This window comes from Protopterus annectens, chromosome 8.part0 (assembly GCF_019279795.1).
Source record: "Protopterus annectens isolate FY-2018-M chromosome 8.part0, PAN1.0, whole genome shotgun sequence".
Classification (NCBI taxonomy): Eukaryota; Metazoa; Chordata; order Ceratodontiformes; family Protopteridae; genus Protopterus; species Protopterus annectens.
Genome location: NC_056741.1, coordinates 456,104,268 through 456,129,012, shown reverse-complemented (window position 1 = coordinate 456,129,012; position 24,745 = coordinate 456,104,268). Strand labels below are relative to the sequence as shown.

Genomic DNA, 24,745 nt, shown 5'->3' with positions numbered 1-24,745 from the left:
ACAAATGTAAAATAAATAAATAAGGGAAAAAGTAGGCAAATGAACAGACTGATTAAGGGACAATTCATTCACCACCTTGGAACATTCTTCCAAGAGCAATGTTGCAAGGAAGCTGAAGCTGCAGGCTCAAAAGGAGCCCGAGTCAATTTCTCCAACACAAAATTAAGATCCCAGGGAAGAGGAACAGGTTTCCTGGGATGCCTAAAATGAAAGACGCCTTTAAGGAAGTTTAGATTCAAACCTAGAAGCTAAAGCTGGACACAAAGGAAGATAAGCAGAGACAGCTGGTGAGTGGGCCTTAACAGAAGAATAAGCCAACCCAGCATTGAGCAATTCACACAGATAAGAGAGAACCAAAGGAGCATCCAAAGAAAGTGGATCCAGGTTACGAGAAAGATACCAAACAGAAAACCTCTTCCATTTGGATAATTAGGATTACCTAGTATTGGGTTTCCTGGCCTCCTGCAGGATGAACCCTAAGCATGTCCTCAGAAAATAGGTGTTTAAATGGAATCAAAATCTTATCACCCATAGTGTCAGTTGAAGCGTGGTCAGGTGGAGATGGATGAAAGATCCCTTGTCTTGTGTGAGTAGGTCCACCATGGAGTTAACTTGTGATGACTGCCCTTGGCTAAATGCAGAAGAAGAGGGAACCAATGTTTGCTTGGCCTAAAGGGAGTCACCAACATGATTTTGGGGGTGTTCTGCTGAATTTTGAACAGGACTTTTAGAATCAGGGGAAAAGGAGGGAAAATATAAGGAAACATCCCCTTCCAAGAAAAAAAGAGGATTTCAACATTCCAAACCAGAGGACCTGGGAGTCTGGTACAAAATAGAGGAAGATGCCTGTTCAGTGGGGAGGCAAACGGATCTACATGAGGAGTACTCAACTGGTGGATAACGTCCAGAAACACATCCCTGTGGGACTGAGTTAAGGACCTACTCAGAGTGTCTGCCATAATGTTTTGACCTGAGGGAATGTAAACTGCCTGAAGAATCACTTAATACTGGACAGCAAGATCCCATACCACTAGTGCAAACTGGCAAAGAATATAAGATCTTGTATACCACATCACTGTGGTATTGTCTGTAAATATCTTGAGAGGTCCTAGGAAGAAAAGAGGATGAAAAATCTGAAGAGCCAGCAGAAGGGTTCTCATCTGTTTGACACTGACATGCTCCTTCTGTTGAAAAATAAGCCACACTCCCTACACATTTATACAGCCAAAAGCTGCTCCCCATCCCACATCTGAAGCATCTGTGAACAGCTCTTGAGAGGGAAGAGTGGGATGAAAATGGAGCCCTGGATTTAAGGGCAACTGCTGGATCCACCAGTGAAGTTCCTTTTTGAGACAAGGTAGAAGAGAAACTACAAGTTCTAGAGGATGCATATGTTGAAGCCAAACTGACTTCAGGAACCATAGAAATGTCCTTATGTGCAGTTTGGCCAAAGGGAGCATTAGAATGGTGGATGTCATGAATCTCAGAGCTCTCAGAAACCCCCTGGCTGTAATGGAGGCTAGAGGAAGAAGAGTTGAAAAAAGGAAATGAGGGTTAAGGCCTTGAGAAGAGGCAGGGGTGCCAGCATAGGCACAGTCTGAATCCTGCAACCCAGAAAAACATGATCCTTAGAAGGAGTCAGGAAAGACTTTTTGAAGTTTACTGTGAACCCCAGGCTCTGAAGAAAAAATGGCAAAATGAAGATTTTGCAACAAGATCTCTTGAGAGGATGCCTGAAGCAGGAGGTCGTCCAAGTATGGAAATACGTGGATCCCCTGAAGCTTGTAAAATACAATCATAGGAGCAAGGCATTTGGTGAATACTCTTGGGGTAGTAGAAAGGTCAAAGGGCAAAGCAGAGAACTGAAAATGCCAGGAAGTAACAAGAGAAATGCAAAAACTTCCTGAAATGGGGATGGATCACAATATGGATATAAGCATCCTTGAGATCCAGAGGCCCCATATAAGCCTGAGGAAGCAAAAGAGGGAACAAATCTGAAGGGACAACATTTGAAAAGAGGACAACTTCAGAAAAGTGTTTAGAAGAAAGAGGTCTAGTACTGGTCTCCAAGTACCCTCTTTTGTGAGTACTAGAAACATCCTGGAATAATCCACCCCCCCTTGGGAAACAGGCACCTTTTGAATAGTACCCTAAGTCAAAAGGTCGCAAAGCACTTCTGGGAAAAAGGAGAGCTGTTCCTGAGGAGGCAGAGGGAATACCCATAAAAGGGGGAAGGGATTCCACACCATGAAATACCCCTGGCGAATAATGGACAGAATCCAGGAATCTGGAGTAATCTGCAACCAAACACGGAGAGAGAGAGGCGAAGAGAAAGAGGAACAAGGCTGGGAAGAATTGGACAGTCAGACAGCACCTGGCTTATCTGGAAAGGAAGACTTCTGAGTCCCTGAAGTCTGATTAGCCTTTGCAGGAGGAGCCCACTTGCCACCCTTTTTGTCCTTAGGAGGAAGGTGAGATTGCCTGCGATCAAAGGCTGGCTTACTGGAGTAGTTTCTCTGAAATTTAGGAACAGGAGAAACAAACAGTGTTTGAATACCTTTAAAGCCTTCCTCTTATCCTGAAGGGACTTAACCAAATCAGCAGTAGCTTCCCCAAAAAGTGTTTATTATCAAGAGTGGCATTCATCAACTTAGCCTTGATATCATGAAGCCAAGAATAGCTCCTCACCATTGATCCAAAAGCAGCAACCCTACAGGAAGCATCTGCTGCATCACAATTACACTTGATGGAATGACGGATCACCTGTGAGGAAGTCCCTAACAGGGAAAGAGCAGAAGATTTACCCTCAGAGTCTGGAAGATCAGATATAACCTGACAAACCTGAGACAGAAGAGCCAACACATACCTACGTATACGAGTCTGATAATTAACAACCCTAAAAGCCAAGGTAGCCGAGGTATAAACCTTCTTACCTAGCCTCTCCATAGTTCTGCTGTCTTTATCAGAAGGCAGTAGCTTGGGCAAAGGGAGCGATTGAGAGAGCTTAGCAGAGGCTACAGACACCACTGAGGGGTCAGCAGAAGGACACTTGTACAAAAAAAATACAGTCCTCGGGCACCCTATAAAACCTATCAGGTTTCTTGGGAGCAGGGGGCTGAGAATTAGGAGCCTTAGAGGCACTTCAAAACGCATCCAACAAAGCAGCCAAAACACAAGGAATAGTAGAAGGTTTAGTAGATTCCATCTGCAGCAACTCATAGTACCTTTTACGGATCTCAGAGACCTGAGCACAATCCCATTTAAAAAAAAAACTCCATCATCCTGGAGATTGTGTTCCCAAAAGAAATCTCTTCAAAGGGAGCATCCAGACTGTTAGATTCCTTCCTCTGACCCATAGTCCAAAGAAGAAGGAATTTGAGAAGAGTAAGCAAGGGATTCCTGATCAGAATCCAACTCCTACTCAGAGGAATCCTGTTCCCTGGGTCTTTTAAGGGGAGTAGAGGGCCCAGGGGGAGCAGGAACAGAAACTTCCTGAGGAGGTTTCAATGCCATCAGAACACTAAACAAACGCTGAGTGAAGGCCTGCCACTCACTCTCTGGATCCTTAGGGGCAGGAGAAACTGGTTTAGTTTTTTTGTTTTTTTCTTGAATGAGACATCTGCCTTGTAAAACTTGGAAGCCTCTGATGCAGGATGACATTCAATAGTAGTATTATGGACTTCTTCTCTGTCCAAAATCTGAGGAATACCCCTAGGCCCCTCGGAAAAGATCAACCATGGTTCTCCCTGAACATCCGAAACAGACATCTGGATGTGCTTAAAGCTGGATCCCCACCAGCCTCCAACCTGGTCATGGCAGAGTAATTTGACAACAAAGCCAGGTGAACCTCCAGGGATTCACTCATCTTGGGAGAAATATCAGATGGAGGCAGGACAGTGAAAGATTCTGGCCCAGGCTTCTTGGCATTCTTCTTCCCTGATGGCTGTCCCTTGGAGTGAGAAGTTCTCTCCATATTATCTTTCGCAAGAAGTTTAAGTTGCTGATTCTCAAGATACAGCACCAATGAAGAAAGTCTACTTTGCAAAGTTTTAGGAGCAAAAGCCTGAAAGATAGAACAGGACATATGGCGTTGTCAGGTGGCAAGGAAAACAGACACTAGTTATGGTGGTCTTTATGGGGAATCTGTCTTCCATGCAGGCATTTATCCTCCTTCAATGACATGAAAACCCTATAAGCAACAAAAAGAAAAGACAAGCAAAAGGAACCCCAATGGAGCACTTATCAGCAACAGCTCGGTGAAACAAGCAATGGAAGACAGGCGTTCAGACCAACGATCAAGAGATGGTGTTTGGACTGGCGGCAAAACAGTTCTGAGGATGGTATGTCTGAATATCACCTTTATGCCCTATAGTACGCAAGAAGCATACGTGTGACATATGGGGTACCTTAAAGCAACCTAAGGCTTTGATATACTGGCCAAATGTCAGGCTGCACTAGGCAAGGAATCCCTACTGTAATAAATGCTGCAACAGTGATATGGAAGGACATCTATTAAACATCTATCTAGGGACAGCTTGCTGACATTTGATGAATTTGCTAGTAACTTGAAACTGCCAAAGAAAGGTCGAGAAACTCTTTTCTGAAGAGACAGCGGGAGCTTATGATACGGAGAAAGGCATCTTGGGCAAAAACAATAAAAGTCTCAAGACTTCTCCTGTGATACTTTGGATAAATACTGTACTCTGTAGATTGTGTAACTAGAAAGTTAAGAGGTGTGTGCTTAACATAGGAAATGCGTGTGTGCGTGCAAAATACTTGGTGCTGTATTCACTTCCTGTAAGAGAAATACACTTAAGGGATTGGGGATGACATAATGCTGTTTACTTCACAGACAAGAAGAACAGGATTTGATTCTCACCAAGGGGAAACTGGCTAGGCTTAAAATGGTCCAAAAGGGTAGCTAGCCTAGTACTTACCTATGAATGCATTGTGACATCCTTAAATAGAATGGCCTTTTGGGGGTTCGGGGATGACATAATGGTTAAGATGTTTTCCTTACGAACACAACGTGCAGGGTTTGATTCGCAAATGGGATAACTGACTAGGCATACAATGGCCCACAAGTGCAGCTAGTCTAGTACTTACCTATGAAACTATAACCAAGCTGTTTAAGGATCAACAAGCAACACAGTCAATTTCCTGCAACATGCAGACCACCACCAAACACTTGGGCATCTATAACACTTCTCCCATGATGAGAACTAGACACTTCACTTTTTTTCCTGATACAGAATGAATTGGAGGACTGGCACTTTTTCTAGTCCTTTTTTGGCCTTTCACTCCAACACATCCCTTACAATGGGCCAGTGATGGGTTGGAATAGTCAAGTCGTTACACAAAAAAGAAGGAAAATTCAGTGTTGTGGTTAGAGTTTACAGACTACATTCAGATGAGATGCCTGTCCATTTTCAGAATGCAGCAGTAATGCCTGGGAAGTGGAAAAGTTGCTGCTTTTCTTAAGAAGTACTTTTTGATGACATAAGAATAAAATACTACAAAACCTCCATTAGATCTGAAGTTAAAAATAATGAGACAGTGATATCTAGCCCACTGAACATGGAGAACAGGTGGAAAGAATTGATAAGAAGCTTACAGGGGACGCTCAAATGATTGTTCCCTCACTGATAAAAGAGGTCGTGATGACATTGTAGGCTTTAGTTTGAACTGCTTCTGAATTATGCTTGAAACCACCTTTTGGCCAGATGTTTCAAAATGAATATTAATGGCATGCTTGCTGAAACCGTCTAAAGAAAAGAATGTTTTTTGCTTTTCACCTGCCCTTTTTGAAAATGGTCCATCCATTCCTTCATAGACTTCTCTTTCACACAGACTACAAAACCGGAGGAGGAGAGAAACAGCCAATGTAATATGAACTGTTGTGGAAATCTCTGACAAAGTGCACAGACCTTGGAAATGAAACAAACCTTAACAACTGCTGATAAAACACTGCCTCAAAAATCTATTTATCTGCCATATATATATCCACTACATCTGTTCTATTGTTTATTCATTCTGAGACTTCTAGTTTAGCCAAATCAGGTTTGCAGGAGAACTGAAGTCCACCCCAGCATTTCACAGGTACATGGCTGAAAAATCTAATCAGGGATAGGATGCCAGTCTACTGCATAGCACACAGATGAATGCATAAATTAGCTCACATGATGCATGCACTTAAAGGCAATTTGAAGGATTATCGATTCACCTACAGCATGTTTTCTGGGATGTGGGAAACATCAAAGCACCAGGCAGATACAGTGAGGACATGAGTACTCCACAAAGATGGCAACCCATATGAGAGCAAAACTGGATAACCAAGTACTGTTAGTCAAGCAGGGCTGCCACACCTCTCTGCTGCCCATCTGTTCTATCAATCTCTAAAATTATGCACTCCAAAGTGTAGCACTCTTTGAATGCAAAAACAATGCGCTGGTTACGAATACCTTCAGAATGTGTGTCAGGCAGATATCCCTAAGATTACACAAGTAATCTTTAGCTCAAGTAAACAAAATATGAACTACTAAGTAGGGAAACTCCACTGTATAATTTATGTAAGCAGAGTCCAAAATAATGTACAACTGCTAACAATGAAGAATAAAGCAAATATTTTTTTCTACCCATTTAAAACAAATATTAAAAAATAACATCATAATTCGGTAGTCAAAACTATGGTCAATAAAAAGTGAGTACACTCCTACTGATGGAACTTGCTTGTTTTAGTTAATTTCTCATTTTAATGCTCAGTTTCTGATGCTGTGTACCTTGTTTTAGCTCACACTACACCAGAGTTTATTGATATTTACTATGAACTGAGAAAAAATAAGACTGTTTCTTATAGATTAGCTTCTCACCTCTGTGTAGATAGAAGGAGTAAGGTAACAGAGTAATCGGACGTCATCTTCCTGACAAGCCTTCATGTCCATCATGAGACAGGTGTGGAGGTCACCTAACTGGGTGGACTGAGCAAATGACTCGTACAGACTCATCTTTCCTGCTGCTGCTTTACTACATTTAAAAAAGAACACACGGCAAAGGCTGTAAACAACAACTAAAGCACCATTTATCTGCAACAACTGTATATATTACTATAAAAGATAATCTGATTCGCTTTCAGATCCTTTATGTTTTTTGTACACTACTACTTCTGTCTACCAAGGATAACCTAACAAAATAAAAAATGCAGTTCTGATGCAGTCGCTGTAAAAGTAATACATTTGTCTCTGTCATCCACTTTTACATGTCTGGGTTAAAAAGACCCCCCCCCCTCCCCCCCAGTAGGCATACCTGGCTTCCACTTTTCCTCAAGTATAATAAGCACTTGCCCTGGGGGGTGGATGGGGGCTGGATATCCCTAAATAGTCAATCAGGGAAGCAAAAGGCAGCTTCAGAGCTCTGAAGTGGCAATGTTATTTCTATTCTGAAACCAAACCTAGTATACATAAGCTCCAACAAAACATCCCAAGTATGACAGGAAAAAAACACCATGTCTAGTAAAAGCATTACAAAATAGTAAGCTAGATTTTACCACTCCCCAAGCTAAAAGTGGTTAATCAAGAAATTGCATATCCCACAGAGACCACACCATACTGCTGTGGTAGTTGAAACCAGGTAACACTAGTATTTCCCACTCAATTAGACTAGAGGTTTAAACAGTGCAATGCTGTACAGCATTTTCATTACATGTATGAATACCACAACCCTGACTGTGCAAAAGGCTATGCCATTATGTGAAGATTTATCCTGCAGTTATCAATTCAATCTCATACTAACACAGCAACATAAATATCATTAAGAAACATTCACAATAAAATAATCTACACAGGATGGAAAGGGTGACTTTAGCTTGAAGACAAAGACAAAATCAGTTGTCCATTGTTTAGCTGAGGACTTTGTAAACCACACTGCATTTCGGTCATCTCTATCTTGACATTGTACATGTTTGGATAAAATAAGCTAAGCTAAGCATCCAAAGACTGGTCAGAGGTTGCAGAACAAATCCCCTGGATGGCTGCTGGTGCAAAAAACACCCTTAGCTTTTGAAATGCAATCCAGGTTATAGCACTTGGTAAATGGGTAAATTGCTGAAGTTGTTAAGAAGCAGCAGACAGACAAAGATGTGCCCTCAAACACCACCACCTAAGCAGGCTGCAGATGCAACCTTACAAGAACAGACTGTTGACTGATTTAGGTTCATAGGTTGGTACTAGGCTATCGGCCCTAGTGCCTACACAAGCCTAGTCATAACAATTCCCTGGATATTTCTTCCCACAATATTTACTTCTCTGGACCCCTGTCTAGCAGGGCGACTGACATGATCCCTGGGGTGAATTTCCTATCTCCCATCCAATCATCAAGGTTCCTTTTGAAGAGGGCCAAGGAGGTGCTCTGCTTGACATGTATGGGCAGTCTATTCCAGAGTATGGGGAGTTTCTGGGTCAGGAACCTATCCCTCCAGCATGTTTTGTTCATTGTGATGACAAGGTTTAGATCCCTGGAGCATGTGGCTTTGAGGGATTGGGATTTCTTTAAGTGGAGCATGTCCAACAGCTCAGGGTTTGACATGACCTTGTATGTTAAGCAGAGATCGCCTCTGAGTAGACAATATTCCACAGAGTATAGCTGGAGTTTATTTAGATGGTCAGCATATGGCATCTGCTTTAAGCCTGTGATTCTTTTAGAGAGGTATTACTGTGGCCTTTCCAGCTGTTGCAGATGTCTTGTGAGGTACATACCAAATGGGGCATTAGACTCTATAATGGGTCTAATGAGGGATGAGTACAGTGGGACAATGACCTCCTTTTTTCTGGATGAAAAGCCCTTAGTGAGGAGGTGTGCCACATAGAAGGATTTCCTGACTGTTGTGGCGATGTGGTTATCGAAAGTGAGACCACTGTCCACCTGTGTCCCTAAGTCTCTCATCACACTGTCAATGTTTAGTGTACTGCCACCTATGTGGTAATTCATGGGTACATGTTTTTTTCCAAAAGAGATAACTATACATTTCTTGGCATTAAGCTTGAGCCCATGGCTCTGGCACCAGGCATCTGTTTTTGTAAGGCCCTTTTGTAGAGTATCCACATCATTTGGGGATTCAATAATGTCTCCCAGTTTGCAGTCATCTGCGAACTTTGTTAGCCAGAGTCCCTTAGTGTTGGCCTGTACTTCAGAGAAGTAGATGCCAAACAAGAGTGGTCCCAGGACTGAACCCTGAGGTACTCCACTTGTCACTTGTCTGGAGCTGGATTTGGAGTCGGCTACTTTTACAGTCTGGGTTCTGTCAGTAAGCCACTTGGCAACCCATCAAGTGATGTAGGGATTTATGCCCAGCTTAGTAAGTTTATCTATGATTCTAGAGTGGGGGATGGTGTCGAAGGCCTTGGTGAAGTCCAGATAGCCTGTGTGGACTGCCTTACCCTCGTCCACAGCTCTGGAGACTGATTCAAAGAAGTCAATCAGATTCAGGAAACAAGATCGGCCCTTCACAAACCCAAACTGGGTGGGGTCCAGTGTTTGAAGGTTGCCAATGTCTTTATTTATAAGTTCAATGGTAATGCGTTCCATGCCCTTGCAGATCAGGCTTGTCAGACTGATGGGACGGTAGTTCCCAGGATCCAAGGCGGACCCCCCCCCCCTTGTGAAGTGGGATAACTGTAGCTGTGTGGCACTCAGTGGGCATGAAGCCTGAGGTGAGGCTATGATTAAACATGACACTTAGGTGAGGTGCCAGTTCATTTTGTAGTTCATGTAGTACACAGCCTGGGATGTCATCTGGTCCCATGGATGCTGTATTCTTAGCTTTGGAGAGTGCGGCTTCTACCTGTGTGGCCGTGATTACTGGGATTTGGCAATCTTTTGGTATTGTGATGGGCCCTTTAGGGGGTGAGAGGGGGGGGTGAAGTTTGCACTAAATCAATCTGCCAGGATATTGGCAATATCCTTGGGATCAGTATATTTAATGCCATTCTTTTGTAGCTCAGAGCAGATCTGAGCATTGCCATTTAGATTCTTGACATAATTATAGAATGCCTTGTGGTTCTCTCTGAAATCTTTGGCAATTTTATTTTCGTAACTAGCTTTTGAGGATTTTATGAGGGATCTCAACTTCTTACTGAGGCTGGTGAGGGACTTTTTTGCATCCTGGGATTTTCCTCTTTTCTGCAACAGCTTCTTCCTTCTGTTGTATAGTTTGTTTATAGCCGGGAACCACCAGATTGGCTTCCTTTTTTGGAGAACAGCATCTTGGTTCTACTTGGGAAGGCATGATTCATGCACGAGTGGATGTGCTCATACAGTGCCTTAGTGTAGGATTCTGCAATCGAACTTTCAGATCCCGTCTGCATGGGTGTCGTGAAGTTTGTCACTTCTGACTTCAGTTTGTTTGTCTTTTCGGCTTTTCCCGGTTAGGGGTCGCCACAGCAGAACTCTGGTCTGCTAATGATTGGCAGTAGATTTTTTTATGGTGCCGAGTTGCCAGCTTGACGCCCATCCTTCAGTGAAGGCATGCCCAGTCACGCATGTCTTTCATAGGCCACTTGACCGCAGGGAGGACATGCAGACTCCACTTCTGAATTCAGTAGCTTGTCTAATTTGTCACAAAAACTTGTGCACGTGATCTCAATCTTTTCTGAAAAATATACAGAGCATGTTGAAGATACACATCTGTATCACACAGAATACTGATTTTACAGAACTGTTTTCCTAGCCTCATAAATCAACTTACTTCTCTTACTCTGTTCAAATTTAATTTTGACAAATGGATGGGAACAGCAAATTCACACCCAGTTTAGCACCTCTGTCCCTCATGAATAGGGGGAAGCATAAATGTCCCAACATATCTTTGTTCAGCTTATCTATGGGCTATTTGTATGCAAAATATACGGCTAAAAACTACCACGGGAATATAAGGCTAACCTTCTTAAGACAATCAGAGCTCAACAGCTTAGTAAGTACCTGTGAACCTAAAACAAAAGCCTATACCAGCCAGTGATCCATTCAGAAATGGTTCATTAGAAGCACCTATTGCAGAATAAGACAAAATAAGGCCTTATTCTGCATTTATAACAAAAGGCGAAACACTGACCTAGCCACTTTGATAGTTAACAGGCAAACTTGCATTTCCTTTGTTGGAGTCAAACAGTTGATCATATTGCTTGGCTCAGTGTCATTGAGATGAAGTCCTAACCAAGGCTCAGATAACTCAAGACAAATTAGCAGCTCAGACAACAGAGTTGTCAGATATGGGAGGTTGAGAGTGAAGAGATGAAGACATCTCATCCATCTGGGAGAAAGGGTAGAGGGAGGCAGTCTGGTCCATTGCAAAGCTGACACCCGTGGGTGAGAGATGCACAGCACATGCAGTACTGTGGGCCAAAGCTGAGTGTGGTTCCATGGCACACAGGATGGATTCCCAACTATGTCCCAGGCAAGTGGGTTTGACTAATGGTCCCAGCACTGGGGAGCTAGGCAAGGAAGGGGAGGAGTCATGGGGAATGGCCTGCTCATCTCTCTGTGGGTGAGGGAAGGGGCTGTGTACAAACAAGGACATACTGGACAGTGCTAATTTCCTGATGAAGATCAGGTAGCTCACTGCATGTGCTTTGGGGGGGCGGGGAGCTAAGACAGGAATGCCTGGAGGGAATGCCCCTTTAAAAAGCGAGGAAACATCCTCTGCTGTCATCCCATTGCACATCCCTCTGCTACAACCTGCTGGGTGAATGCGTTAAAGATGGGGAATCGTTAAAGAAAACCTGAAACAACTTCTCATGGCTGTCTAAGTAATGATTCCCAGCTAAACTTAATCCATCTGATGAGAATGAATGGCTCAATTGGTTGTTGAGGTGGAGGCTGATGATCAACAAGCAATTGCGTCCGACAGTGCAAAAAAAAAAGTCCAAAAGAAGCATGCACATTGCCAAGCCATGTCCAGTCAACAGCCTTTGCGAGGATTGCTCAGGAACATATACGGCAACAGGGGAAGGCAAAGCAAGACCAAAGAACTGGACAATTAGGTCAAAAGGTGCTTCAACAAAGTAATAGTTTAAGGGTGTGCACACTTATCCAACCAGCGTATTGTACATTTTTTATTTTTTATACTTTTTCCCCTAACAGATTTGTTTGTTTTTCAATTGAATTGTACAGGTTATAGGTCACATTAAAGATGGAAAAAGTTTTGAAATGATTTATTGTGGTCTCATTTTTGTATATCACAAAAACCTGGCATTTAACAGGGGTGTATACACTATTTATATCCATTGTATGTGATAACCAGTCAAATTATAATCATTAAGTATTACAGTGCTGTAATCATAACCGTAGCTAGTAAGGACTTTGCTGGGAACTATCAAGCTGATTCAATGACTATGGGCATCTACCTGGTATCTCTTATGTTAGGTGAAGTACACCCTTTCCATGATAAAATAAATACATCCATTCGGTGATGCATCTATTACAAACTGCAACATTCTATGACAGTTAACTTTAAATGGGGAAAGGTATGACTGACTCCTAATGCAGCATGTTCCATCTAATGACAACAGAAATTCTCCATCATAAGAATAAGTTTAGTTTTAAGGAGGCTGATTAAAGTAGGCACTACGTTTGCGGGGTTTGCATGTGGATTTTCTGTGTGTAGTCTATTAAGCATTTTTAATTGTAGTGAATGTGAAATACAATCTGTTAAAGTTTAATTTTTATACTAAAAGTATATGGTATGATGTTTTAGGGGGAAATCAGGGTCTCTTTTTTGACAGAATTATGTAAAGATGTATCCCACAATTCATTACTTCCTTATTTTGTATTTGAGCTAAAGTAAAGATAGATTTAGGTTTAGCAGAATTGTTTATGTAAGCAAGGGGAGCTCTCTTTAGTGTGTGCGCAATGGGCTTTTACTTTATGTTTTAGTGATTACTATACACATGCTGGGATTGGGGAACTTTAATAGCTTTGATGATAAACAAAAGATATTGATGACATGCTGAGAGTGCAAATATTAAAAAAAAAAACATTTACACCACATGCCACGTTTTTATTTTATTTCTTTTTACATCCTTTACCTGGAGTCCACTTTTGGTATACACAAAAGAGGGCATATATATCTGCATATGCTGGGATATTACGTGCTCGCACACAACAATTGGGTAATATTTCTCATGGGAACAGGTCACTGAAGGGTAATACAGAGCATTCCCAGCAAAAAGGGGATCTCAGAAGGAGAGAAGTCTTCTAGGTAATGAATTTGAAATAGCCTGCCTAAAGCCACACATTAGGAATATTAGTAATGCATCGAGTTACAATCCAGATTCCTACAGAGTGGACCACAGGATTCTCAGCTAAGATACCTGCACAAGTTAGGAGGAGTCTTCTGGCCCAAGGAAGGAAACTTACAGGTTTGTAATCATGAAGAGATTGAAGTATCCTAACCTAAACAAAGATTCTACTGATACCATTAATCTAGACAGACTAGAAGGAACTATTTCTATAGTGTGCAAGTATGCAGTCTCAGAGCTGGAAAGGACAGCTGAAGAGTTCACCACTGAAGCTCGAGTTTGAGACATGGAAGAAGAAGTACTAGAAAGTCTAGAGGATGACAGTGTTTGAGCCATGCTAACTTTACGAACCGCTGTAGCTTTCTCATATGGAGTCTGGCTAGAGGTAGCATTGGAGTGGTGGAAGCCATGAACCTCAGAACACTTAGAAATTCCCTAGCTGTAACTGAGACTTGAGGAAGAAGGGACTGAAAAAAGGCAATTAGAGCAAGAGCCTTGGGAGGTGGCAGGGAAGCCACTATAGGAATGGTCTGGAGCCTGCAACTGAGAAAAACATGATCCTAAGGAGGAGTCAGGATGGATTTCTGGAAATTTATTGTAAACTCTAGGCTTTGCAAGAGGCAAATAGCATAGTGAAGGTGCTGAAGCAAGGTTTCTGAGGAGGAAGTCTGAATGAGCAGGTTATTCAGGTAAGGAAAGATTTGTATCCCCTTCATCCGGCAAAATGCAATCACAGGAGCAAGGCATTTGGTGAAAACTCTTGGGAGTAGTAGAAAGGCCAAAACACAAAGCAGAGAACCTTTCCTGGGAACTGAAAACATTCTGGAATAAAATCCGTTCCCTCGCTTGAGTAGTGGGAACTGCCTGGATAGTGCCTTGAGACAAAAGGCCCTGAAATACATCTGGAAAGAAAAGCAGGTGTTCCTGATGAGGTTGGGGAATACCCACAAAAAGAAAGGACTTCACACCATGAAGTATCCCTGATGGATGATGGACAGAACCCAAGAATCCTGAGTGATCCTCAACCAATTGAGAAGAGACAGGGAAAGATGAAGGGATAAAGAGACCTGGCTTAGATACAGGGAAGCAGATACACAGACAAAACCTGGCTTGTCTTGAAAAGGAGGTTTCTGAGTTGTGGGAATCAGAGTAGACTTACCAGGAGGAGCCCGTGTAGACCCTCTCTTACCTTTAGGAGGAGGGGAAGACCATCTATGAACAAAGCACAGGGATAATTCCTTTGAAATTTAGACGGGAGGATTAAAAATGTTTCAATTCCTTGCCCTTGTCCTGTAGTGATTTAAAAATCTCGGCAGCTGCAGAGCCAAAGAGGTTTTTATTATCAAGGGAAGCATCCAACAATTTAGGCTTAATATTATCAGAGGTTGGAAGCGAGGTCTAGAGTAGCACCTCAACAAAGAATCAAAATCAGAAGCTCTAGGAGGAGCATCAGCTGCATGTTAACTATGTTTAATAGAATGGTGAGCCACTTGAGAAGAGAAGCCCAACAAAGAGTGGCCAAAACCCTTCCTTCAGAATTAGGAAGGTCAGAGACAGTATGGAAGGCTTGAGAAAGAAGAACCATGACATATAGGGTCTTAAGGGTCTGATAATTAATAGCCTGAAAGGCTAAGGTAGCAGCAGTATACACCTTTTTGCCCAGCCATTCCACAGCCCTACTGTCTTTACAGAAGAAAGCAGTTTAGTAGAATGAAACAGCTTAGATGGTTTGTCAGAAGAAACAGACACAACAGAGGGGTCAGCAGAAGGGCATTTGTAGAGAAACTTACATTTGTCAGGCACCGAAAAACCTGCCAGTTTTTTTTAGTGGCTGGAGATTGAGAATCAGGAGCCTGAAAAGCTGCAGAAAAAATGTGTCCAACAGGGCAGTCAGGACAAGAGGAACTGCAGAGGGCTCAGTGGACTCCATCTGGAGAAGTTCAAAACAACTTTTCTGGATGTCAGAAACCTGAGAACAATCCCACTTAAAGAACTGCATCATACAAGAGATAGTACCCCAAAAGAGAGTTTCTCAAAGGAAGAATCTGGGCTAATAGAATCTTCCTCCTCAGAACCAAAGTTCAATGGAAAAGGAATCTAACAGGAGTATGCCAAGGACTCATTCCTCAAATCCAAGTCCTCATCCGAGGAGTCCTGTTCCCTAGCCCTCTTGAATGGAGCAGAACACCAAGGCGAAGCAGGGACAGAAACTCCCTGGGGAGGCTTCAAGGTCATGATTGCATTAAAAAACCTATGGGTAAAATCCTGCCATTCATGCTGGGGATCCTTAGGAGCAATGAAGATGTGCTTAGTTTTCTGCTGCTTCTTTAAAGAGACGTCAGCCCTAAAGACATTAGGGGGTTCGGACCTTTGCCAGTACTCAGTCAATGTAGTGGGAATCTTCTGCAAAACAAGAATCTGAAGAACAGCCCTCGGTCCCTCTGAAATGAAACTCCAAGGTTCCCCCTTAATATCCATAATGGACATATGCAGAGCCTCCCAGGACATGCAAGTAGTCGATCTATGTTGGCCTCTGACATACTCGCTACAGAGGAATCTGACAGAACAAGTGGATGATGCTCGGGCTTTCACAAGCCTAGAGAGAGATGTACAGGGGAGGCAGTACAGCAGCCAACTCCAACCTACCAACCAAACTTTTTTTGAGTCTTTTTCTTGGCACATGGCTGACCTTCAGGATGGGAGGATTCTGCCACAGCACCAACAACTTAAGATGTTAGTTCTCCAGGTCGATACACAAGAAGGAGAGACAACTATGTAGGATCTTAAAGACAAATGCTTGAAAAGTTGAGAATTTAGTGTGGTCGTGAGAAGCACTTAAACAAAAAAAGACACTGCTTGTGACTGTCCTTATGAATCTGTCTCCCACACTGACACTCTTCCTTTCTGGATGACAAATAAATTCACAAACCAACAAAACAAAAGAAGAGATAAAACCCAATGGGGCACTTATCTGATATCTTGGTTACCAGCACAGATGGAGCGTGCAGACAGATGATTGAAGATGGTGTTTGCACTGGCAGCAAAGAAGTTCTGAGGTATGCACATCCGTATGTCACCTTTATGCCCTACACCATAAGCAGGGAGCATACGTGTGATGTATGATGTCCTTGAAAACCTAAGGCTTTGTTATACTGGCCAGATGTTGGACTACCCTTGGCAAGTGATCCCCTTTATTGAAGAATACTGCAACAGTGATAAGGAAGATCATCTTACCATAACAGTAAATGTCCTGCTGATCACTGTTGCAGTATTTTTGACAGATGGGATAGCCAACCAAGGTCTGTACGTCCAAACTAGCATACCAATGCCTAGGTGTCTTCTTTTCACCCCATACATCCGAGGTACGAACTAAGCCTGAGGGGGGTACACAAGGGACATATGGGAGCAAATTACTTCAGACCTTACCTGTCACCCACACTAGAACACTGATGCAAAACTAAATGCATATGGACAAGTGCACCATAGAAGAGGAAAAAGGTTTGCCCACCTCAGCCAGAAAAAGACAGAACAAGTCTATAGGGGACACTAGGGTGGGATATCATACTGCAAAAGTGATTAGTAAGATATCCACTGTTACGGTAAGTTCTTACACAGCTGTACTATGTCCTTCAGAGATCACTGTTGCAGTATTATTGACAGATGGGGAAGTACTACAGCTGTTGAGAAGGAAGAAAGGTCTGAATTATGGTCCAGCAAACCCTTGGATTTAGCAAATCTTGCTTTAACTCTAGAAAACACTCAAACTTGTAATGCTTAGTAAAAGTGTAGACAGAGGAACAAGTAGTTGCTTCAAGAATAGTGCTAGAATCTAAACCCTTGAAGAAAACCCCAGAAAAAGCTACTGTCCTGACAAAATGAAACTTGAAAAAGGCAGGAAGCTGCTTTTCCTTGAAATGAAAAACAAAAAGAAATGGCATTAAGAATCCAAGAGGAAATGGTTTGCTTAGAGACTGGCAGACAAAGTTCATTTCAGGGAAAAAAAATAAAATGTTGGCCAGACTTCCTATACTCTCTATGCACATCTAAAGAATAAAGAATGCTTTCCCCCACAAGAATGACAAGTCTTTTTCCTTTAAGGAATCAAAAGACCAATTTAAAAATCTTAAAAGTAATAAAGCACCAGGTATGGATGGGATAATTCCTAAGCTATATAAACTTTTACCTGATTATATTTTAAAAATTATATTAAATGCTTTCTGAAGAGTCAACAGTACATCTAATATTTCCCTGTCATGGAGATATTCTCTTATTACACCCATTTCTAAATCGGAAAGGACCCTGCTCCATGTTCAGACTGGGTTTATAATCAATAGGAAAGTTCAAGAAAATATAATACAACTCTTTTGTTTGATTGATATAGCAAACAAAATAAAAAAGCTTACCATAATAAGCTTAGATATGGATAAAGCTTTTGACTCTGTGAACTGGTCATACTTATTCAAAGTACTAAATGAATATAAACTTTCCAATGATTTCATAAAGTTAATTAAAAAGTTTTATAACTCAATTTCTTTTGTCAAAATAGGCTCCTTTACATCTAGCCCCTTTGATAACTTAAAAAGGTACCAAACAGGGATGCCTTTATCTCCTTTGCTATTTGCACTTATTACAGAGCCATTTGCTAATATTACAAGATCTAACAAAAACATTAAAGGTTTTAAATAAATGAAAAATTTTCTTCTAAACTTCAGCTTTTTGCTAATGACATCCTGCTCACTAGTTGTAATACTGAACTCTCGTTGGATCACACAGTTAGCTGTATGGACTATTTTGAAAACATTTCAGGTCTGAAATTTAATCACAATAAAACAAAAACCTGGCTTATAAATAAAGGGATAACAACAGACTTAAACTCTTACAAAAAAAACTGTCCAGGACAATTTACAGTTAAAATACTTAGGAATTACTATTGAGACATAGTAAAAAATAAATTTTAGTTAACTACCAACACCTAATTGATACAATATCCAAATTAACAGACAATTAGAATAAATTATTTTTCACATTTGAGGGCAGACAACATTTATCAAAATGATAATCTTATCCTACTCTTTAGTTAGTCTTAAATTTTTCCCCCTTCTATAAAAAGTTTTGAGGGCAGACAACATTTATCAAAATGATAATCTTATCCTACTCTTTAGTCAGTCTTTAACTTTTCCCCATTCTATAAAAAGTTCTAAAAAATAAACTCTATTTTATTAAAGTTATTATGGTATCCCAAAAATACAAGATTCTCCTTAGAGTGGCACATAAAAAGTTTGGAAGAGGGAGGCACTAGTTTCTTCAATATTGACTTGTATTCTAAATCTGAAATTATTGAAGTAATACTCCAGTGGCTTGACTCTTCTTATGCTTCCTATAGGAAATCAATACATGAAAATATACTAACAGATATTAACAAATCTAAAATAGAAACTTATACAATTTGGACATCAATACCTTTTTTTGGTTTTAAAAGACTATATATTAAATGAAAAACATAAGTTTATTCACTACCCTTTAATAAATCAAGTTCTATTTATATTCAAGAGATTTATGAATTTGAAATTAATCAAAGATCTACTAATAATATTTCTATACCTTTCACAGATGCTTAAAATCTCTTAATACAAAGAAATTGTTTGACTTAAAGAATAGTAATTTAATTTACTGACATCAACTTCTGAATGGGAATAAAATACACTCAGCTGATTATCTGATTGCAAGATACAGTCTGTAAAACAGTAGCTGGTTAGATATATAAACATGTAAGGAATATACAAAAGACAAAATTAAAATAGCATTAGACATACAAATTATTCAAAAAATCCTAGATTTCTTTTCTAATATAAATAAAAATCCATCTAAAGGTAAGTCAAACTTGTCAATCATACATAAGATTATTAGAACTGAATTTGCTCCCCCTGAACTGACATACTGGAATTCCGAGTCTATATTATACATTCAAAGTTTGAAAACTTTGAACATTAAATAATCGAATTTAAATGTTCGAAGTTTCAAACATCGAACATATAATAAAAAAAAAACAAAAGAGCTTACTTGAGTATTGTAGAAAGGGGGCAAGCCCCCATGTACCCCCCACACCCCCACGCTCTTTAAGTATACCAAGTCAGAGACCGCACTATAGTGCAGTAAAGGGAAGATTTCCCTTACTGCACTGTAGTGCGCTCTCGAAGTTGGTATATTTAAAGAGTGGGGGTTTGGGGGGTGCAGGGGGCTTATCCCCATGCCTATAGCCCTTTGTTTTTGTTTTGTTTTTTTAATTTTAGATATGTTCGAAGTTTTATAACTTCGAACATTTAAATTCGATATTTAAATGTTCAGAGTTATAAACCTTCAAACATATGATATAGACCCGGAATTACATGACAAAAATAAATAAAGAAGTTTTTGAGAAAAGTTAAGAAAGTATCCTTAAATTTTGCAGGAAAATCAACGTCCTCTCCATACTGGAAGATTTATACATGGAAATTTGTGAGTAACAACCTGACAAAACTGCTGTTATATATAAATCAGAAAAAAATATAAAATGCGGAAGATGCAATGAACCCATTGACACAAACTGGGTTCATATGATCACAGAATGCAACACAGTCTCATCTTTCTGGACTGATTTTAGAAGCTTTTGCGAAGTATAGTGGTCAGATAATTTTACTATTACAGATTCCTTGATCTTGTTCAATGCCCCAATCTCAGACATTATTACAGTATCGCAAATACCTCTTCTTTGGAAATGCAAAACTACTCTCTCTTTTACTAGTGAATTTATCTGTCTAGCCAAATCTGTTTGTAAAAATGAATTATCAGCCATAAAAATGGGAACTATAAACGTAGCTCATCAATACATAGCCTGGCAGAAATGTAATGATCTATTAGAAAAGTACTAATGGTTGTGTGTATATAATTCTTGGTATGGATGTTTGTATATGGTATTATTTTGTTTCAAACTGCTGAAATATTGTTGGAATATGTAAAACTGAAATAAATTAAAAAAAATGCTTTTCCCCCTATTCTGAGGCGAAGGTAAGGAGGAGAGATGATTGATGGACTAGTGCATGAAGATAGGGTTAGTCATAAAAGTCACCTTATCTTTATAGAAAACAAGGAATGGTGGAATGGCCGTCACAGCAGCTCTTATACTATTTTAACTGAAGTAAGGGCTATCATCAAAACTGTTTTAATGTACAAAGCTTTAAAGTAGAAGTGGCAGACGGTTCAAATGGTGGAAGAGTCAGTTTTTCCAGAATATAATATCCTAAAAAAGGGGGAACAGGTTTTCTTGGAGGCCTAATGTGAAGGATGCCTTTCAAAAATTGTTTGATTTCAAAGTGTGCAGAGAGTGGTGGCTTTAAAGGCAGACAAGCAGAAATGACTAACAAATGAGTTTTTACAGAAAAGTATGCCAAGCCAGAGTTGAGCAATTTGCATAAATATAGAAGTATGGTAGGAATTTCCACTAGAAAAGGATCCTGCTCTTCTTTTGACACAACAAAGTAAATATTTACCATTCTGAAATATAATACTTTCTAGTACTTGGTTTCCTAGCCTCTTGTAAAACCTAAAGAATACCCTCAGAGAAGTGGTGGTTGAAAGGAAATAACTCAAGGCATTAACTGCAGAGTTTGTAAAAAAGGGTGAATGAGAGAGCACTTGTTGTGAGAGTAAATCTGTCTTGTGAGGTATGATGTCCCTGGCCAGATAAGTAGAAGACGGAACCAATGTTGTCTGGTCCAAAAGGTGATCATCACCAAACTTTCAGCTTGTCCCTCAAAGATCTTTTGAAGGAAGTGGAAAAGGAAAGAAAGCATATATGAATTTCCCTTTCCAAGAAAATGGCTTGGCTTCCAGGAACAGAACATGTTTAACTGTCTATTGTGGGCAGAGGCAAAAAGATCTATCCGAGGAATATCCCATTAATAGACGGTGTCCAGGAAGACCTCCCTGTTTAACGCCCACTCATTAGGACATGTCCTGGTTTTGCTCAGGGTGTCTGCCACCATACTCCGTCAGATAATGTAAACTGCCTAAAGGAGAAGGTTGCTCTGAACTACAATCTCCTATGCAATCAAAGCTAGTCTGCAAAGGCAGTAGGTCATATCTCTTGCTTGTTTATGTACCACATTACAGTAGTGATGTCTGTGAATACTCTAAGGGGGACATGCAGCCCAAGAATGGCTCAAGGATTGGAGGGCCAGATTCAAATCCTTCATCTCCGACAGACCAAACCTGCTGGACCTTGACGTTGTTGGAAAAAGCCCCCAAGTAAGTTCTGAGTCATCTGTGTAGAGCTCTTGGCAAGGAGGAACCAGAAAAGGAACTGCCAGATTGAGGGCAATCTGGTTGACTTAAACTCCTTCCTGATGCAGAGCGAGAGAGGAATCTGGAAGTCTAACAGATGGCTCTGTTGGAGCAAAATTGACTTAAGACACCACTGCAACTTCCTCATGTGGAGTCTGGCATATGGAGGCATGGGAATAGTTGATGCCATGAATCCTACAGCTCTTCAGTACTCTCTTGCTGAGGTCATTTGCAAAGGAATAAGAGTTGTAAAAGAAGATTTTCAAAAACAGGACCTTGTCCACAGGAAAAAAAGCTGCCAGTGTTACAGCACTGATCATGCACCCTAGGAAGATCAGATCTTGAGAAGGAATTAGAACAGACTTTTATATTCAAGGTGAACACTAGACTGGGGAGAAGATCTACTGTATAACTGTGATTCTTCCAAAGGGAATCATGATTAGGATACTGAAAAAGCAGGTGATCCAAGTATGGGAATATTTAGATTCCATGAAGTCTGCAAAAGGATATGAGTGGAGCCAGACACTTTGTGAATACCCTTGGATATGTAGAAAGACTAAAGGGTAAAGCAGACAACTGAAAATGTGATGAAGGATCAAAGAATCTCAAGAATTGTCCATGAAGAGGGTGAACAAGGAAGTGAAGGTAAGTATCCTTCAAATCTAAAGTCACTAAATACGGCTGACGAACCAAGACTAAAGAGTTAGCATTTTGAAAATTGGAATATTCAAAAAGGTGCTCTCCTTTCTGGGAGCTAGGAACATCTTGGAGTAAACCCCCTGTCAATCTAAGCGGTATGGACTGGCTGTATAGTTTCCTGAAACAGAAAACCGCGTGTAAGAGGGAGAACTATAGGCAACTGATTTGGTGGATGTTAAGGGATTCCAGAAAAAGGGTGGATGAGTCTTCCAAGACCTTCTGTACCCTTATTCTATGATGGAGACACCACCTGTTTGTAGTAATTGCAGTCCAGGGAGACAGAGAAAGGTAGAGTCTTTTCAATAGGGGAACCTGGTCGAGGGGAAGAAGGGAGAGTAATGGTGGATGGTTAAAAGGATGTGGGTTTGACAGGAAAAGGAGGCCATGAACCCTTAGCATCTTGTCCAGATTAATGTTGAAATCTTTTGGTTATATTTTTGTTTATCTGAGGTAGCCTTTGATCTCGCCCATCAAAAGGATCAGCCTTAACAGGGTAATTCTTGTACAACTTGGGCACTGTGGAAAGGAAAATCTGCTTCAAATCTCATGTAAGCCTCACCATTTCCTGCAAGGTTTTAAAAAAATCTATAGCAGTAGAATCAAACGAATGCTGTCTAACTACAGGAGAATACCACAATTTGGCTTTAGCATCCTCCAGTAAGGACTGATGTCTTAGCCAGGAATATCTGCATATGCAGTTGCATAATAACTGCTCTTAATAGACTTCCTGGGTACCTGAGAGGCACAATTAAGCAACGACAAAGAAGACTTAATGTCATATTCTGGCACAGCATCGATTACTTCACCCACCTTAGACAGGTATATAAACGGTATCTGGTCATATGGGTCTGACAGTTGAAAGCCCTAAAGGAAAGGTAGCAGAGGTATAAACTTTTTTTTTTTTTTTTTTTTTTTACACCATACCTGCCCACGGCTCTGCTATTCTTATCTGTGGATAACACAATAGAAGAGGGCAAAATCTTAAATGGAAATCAGACAGATCAGAGAAGGATTTTTATAAAGAGACCTTTGCTCATCAGGAACTTCATAGAGTCTTACCAGGTTTCTTAGGACCAGGATGTTGAGACTCTAGACTGAGGGAAGCATTAGAGAAGGTATCCAAAACAGCTTACAGGACAGGTGAATTGCAGAAGGGTTAGGGGCACAAATATCTTTGTTGTGCATCCCTAATGTCAGTGCATTGTCAGTTAAATGCTGCATTATCTTGACTACAGTATTTCTGAATGAAAATTACTCCAAAGGAGGATAATGCATCATCTTCACCATAAGCCACAGCCAAAGGGGAGTGAATCTGTGATGAATAAGCAAGGGAATCATCAACAGAATTCTGATCCTCTTCCTCAGAGGAAGAGTTTCTCTGTCTATTTATAGGAATACAAGGAGGAGGGCCAGCAACAAAAGCCTGAAAGAAAAACTGAGAGGGCTTAGGAGACACAATAGCCTTAAAGAGCCCCTGAGTAGTCTTGCTATTCTTTCTGTGGATCCCTTACAGCGTTGATGGGAAGAAGTACTTTCTTCTGCTTTTTCTTTGCAGGAACATCTGTCTGGGAAATTATAGAGGATCAGAGTTCTGACAGACTTCTAGCAAGGAAAAAAAAAAGTTATGTTCTTACTATAATGTTCCATCTGTGTTGTCCATCTTCATTCCATTAACCTGTGGAAATAATGGTTCTGAGGCTTGTAACTGACCGGCCACCTTCTTCCAGCTAGAGACTCCTGACTTGAGCTCCTCCTCCCTACTCATAATGCTCCGCTCCCCCACAGTACCTCAGATTGAGTTTGCCAACAACAACATAACAGCTAGCAAACATTAGAACTATTCTACAAAAACATGCAGATCAAATGTATGTATATGACACAAGGAAGAAAACATCAGGAACTCAACCAAAGGAATAAAAATTACTTATAAATTCTACCAGGCTTCCAGAAGACTTGGACAGGGGGAAGGGGGGCCGGAAGGTTAATGGAATGAAGATGGACAACACAGATGGAACGTTATGGTGAGAACATAACTTCTTTATCTGATATTGTCCACTTCATCCCATTAACCTGTGGGACAGAGTCCCCACCTACTATAATCCAAGGTGGCCATCAAGGAAGAATATTCTGGAGTACAGCAGAACCAAAGGCACTTCTACTCCTGGATATCATGTCCAATTTGTAATGTGTAATGAAAGTATGGGGGTTTGACCAAGTAGCAGCAGCACAAATGTCCTCACTAGAAGCTCTAGACCAAAAGGCCTGAGACATGGTGATGGACCTTGCAGAATGGGTCCTTACTGGTTCTGGTAAAGGAATACCTTTCAGAAAGTAAATAAAGGTAATACAGTCTTTCAACTATCTCAGCAGAGTAACTTTGGTAACCACTCTACCTTTCTTTGTGTTCCAAAAAGAGACAAACAACTGAATACACTTCCTGAAGG

At 40.8% G+C, this 24,745-nt stretch overlaps 1 protein-coding gene across 3 annotated transcripts in view; it reads right to left on the bottom strand.

The window, feature by feature from the left end:
* Positions 1 to 24,745, bottom strand: part of INTS3 (integrator complex subunit 3) — a 2,345,436-nt gene that overhangs the window by 782,205 nt on the left and 1,538,486 nt on the right. For all 3 annotated transcript variants that reach the window (XM_044079970.1, XM_044079971.1, XM_044079972.1), the window contains one exon: positions 6,870 to 7,023. In XM_044079970.1, the coding sequence (XP_043935905.1) occupies positions 6,870 to 7,023 (154 nt within the window). The remainder of the gene's footprint in view (positions 1 to 6,869; positions 7,024 to 24,745) is intronic.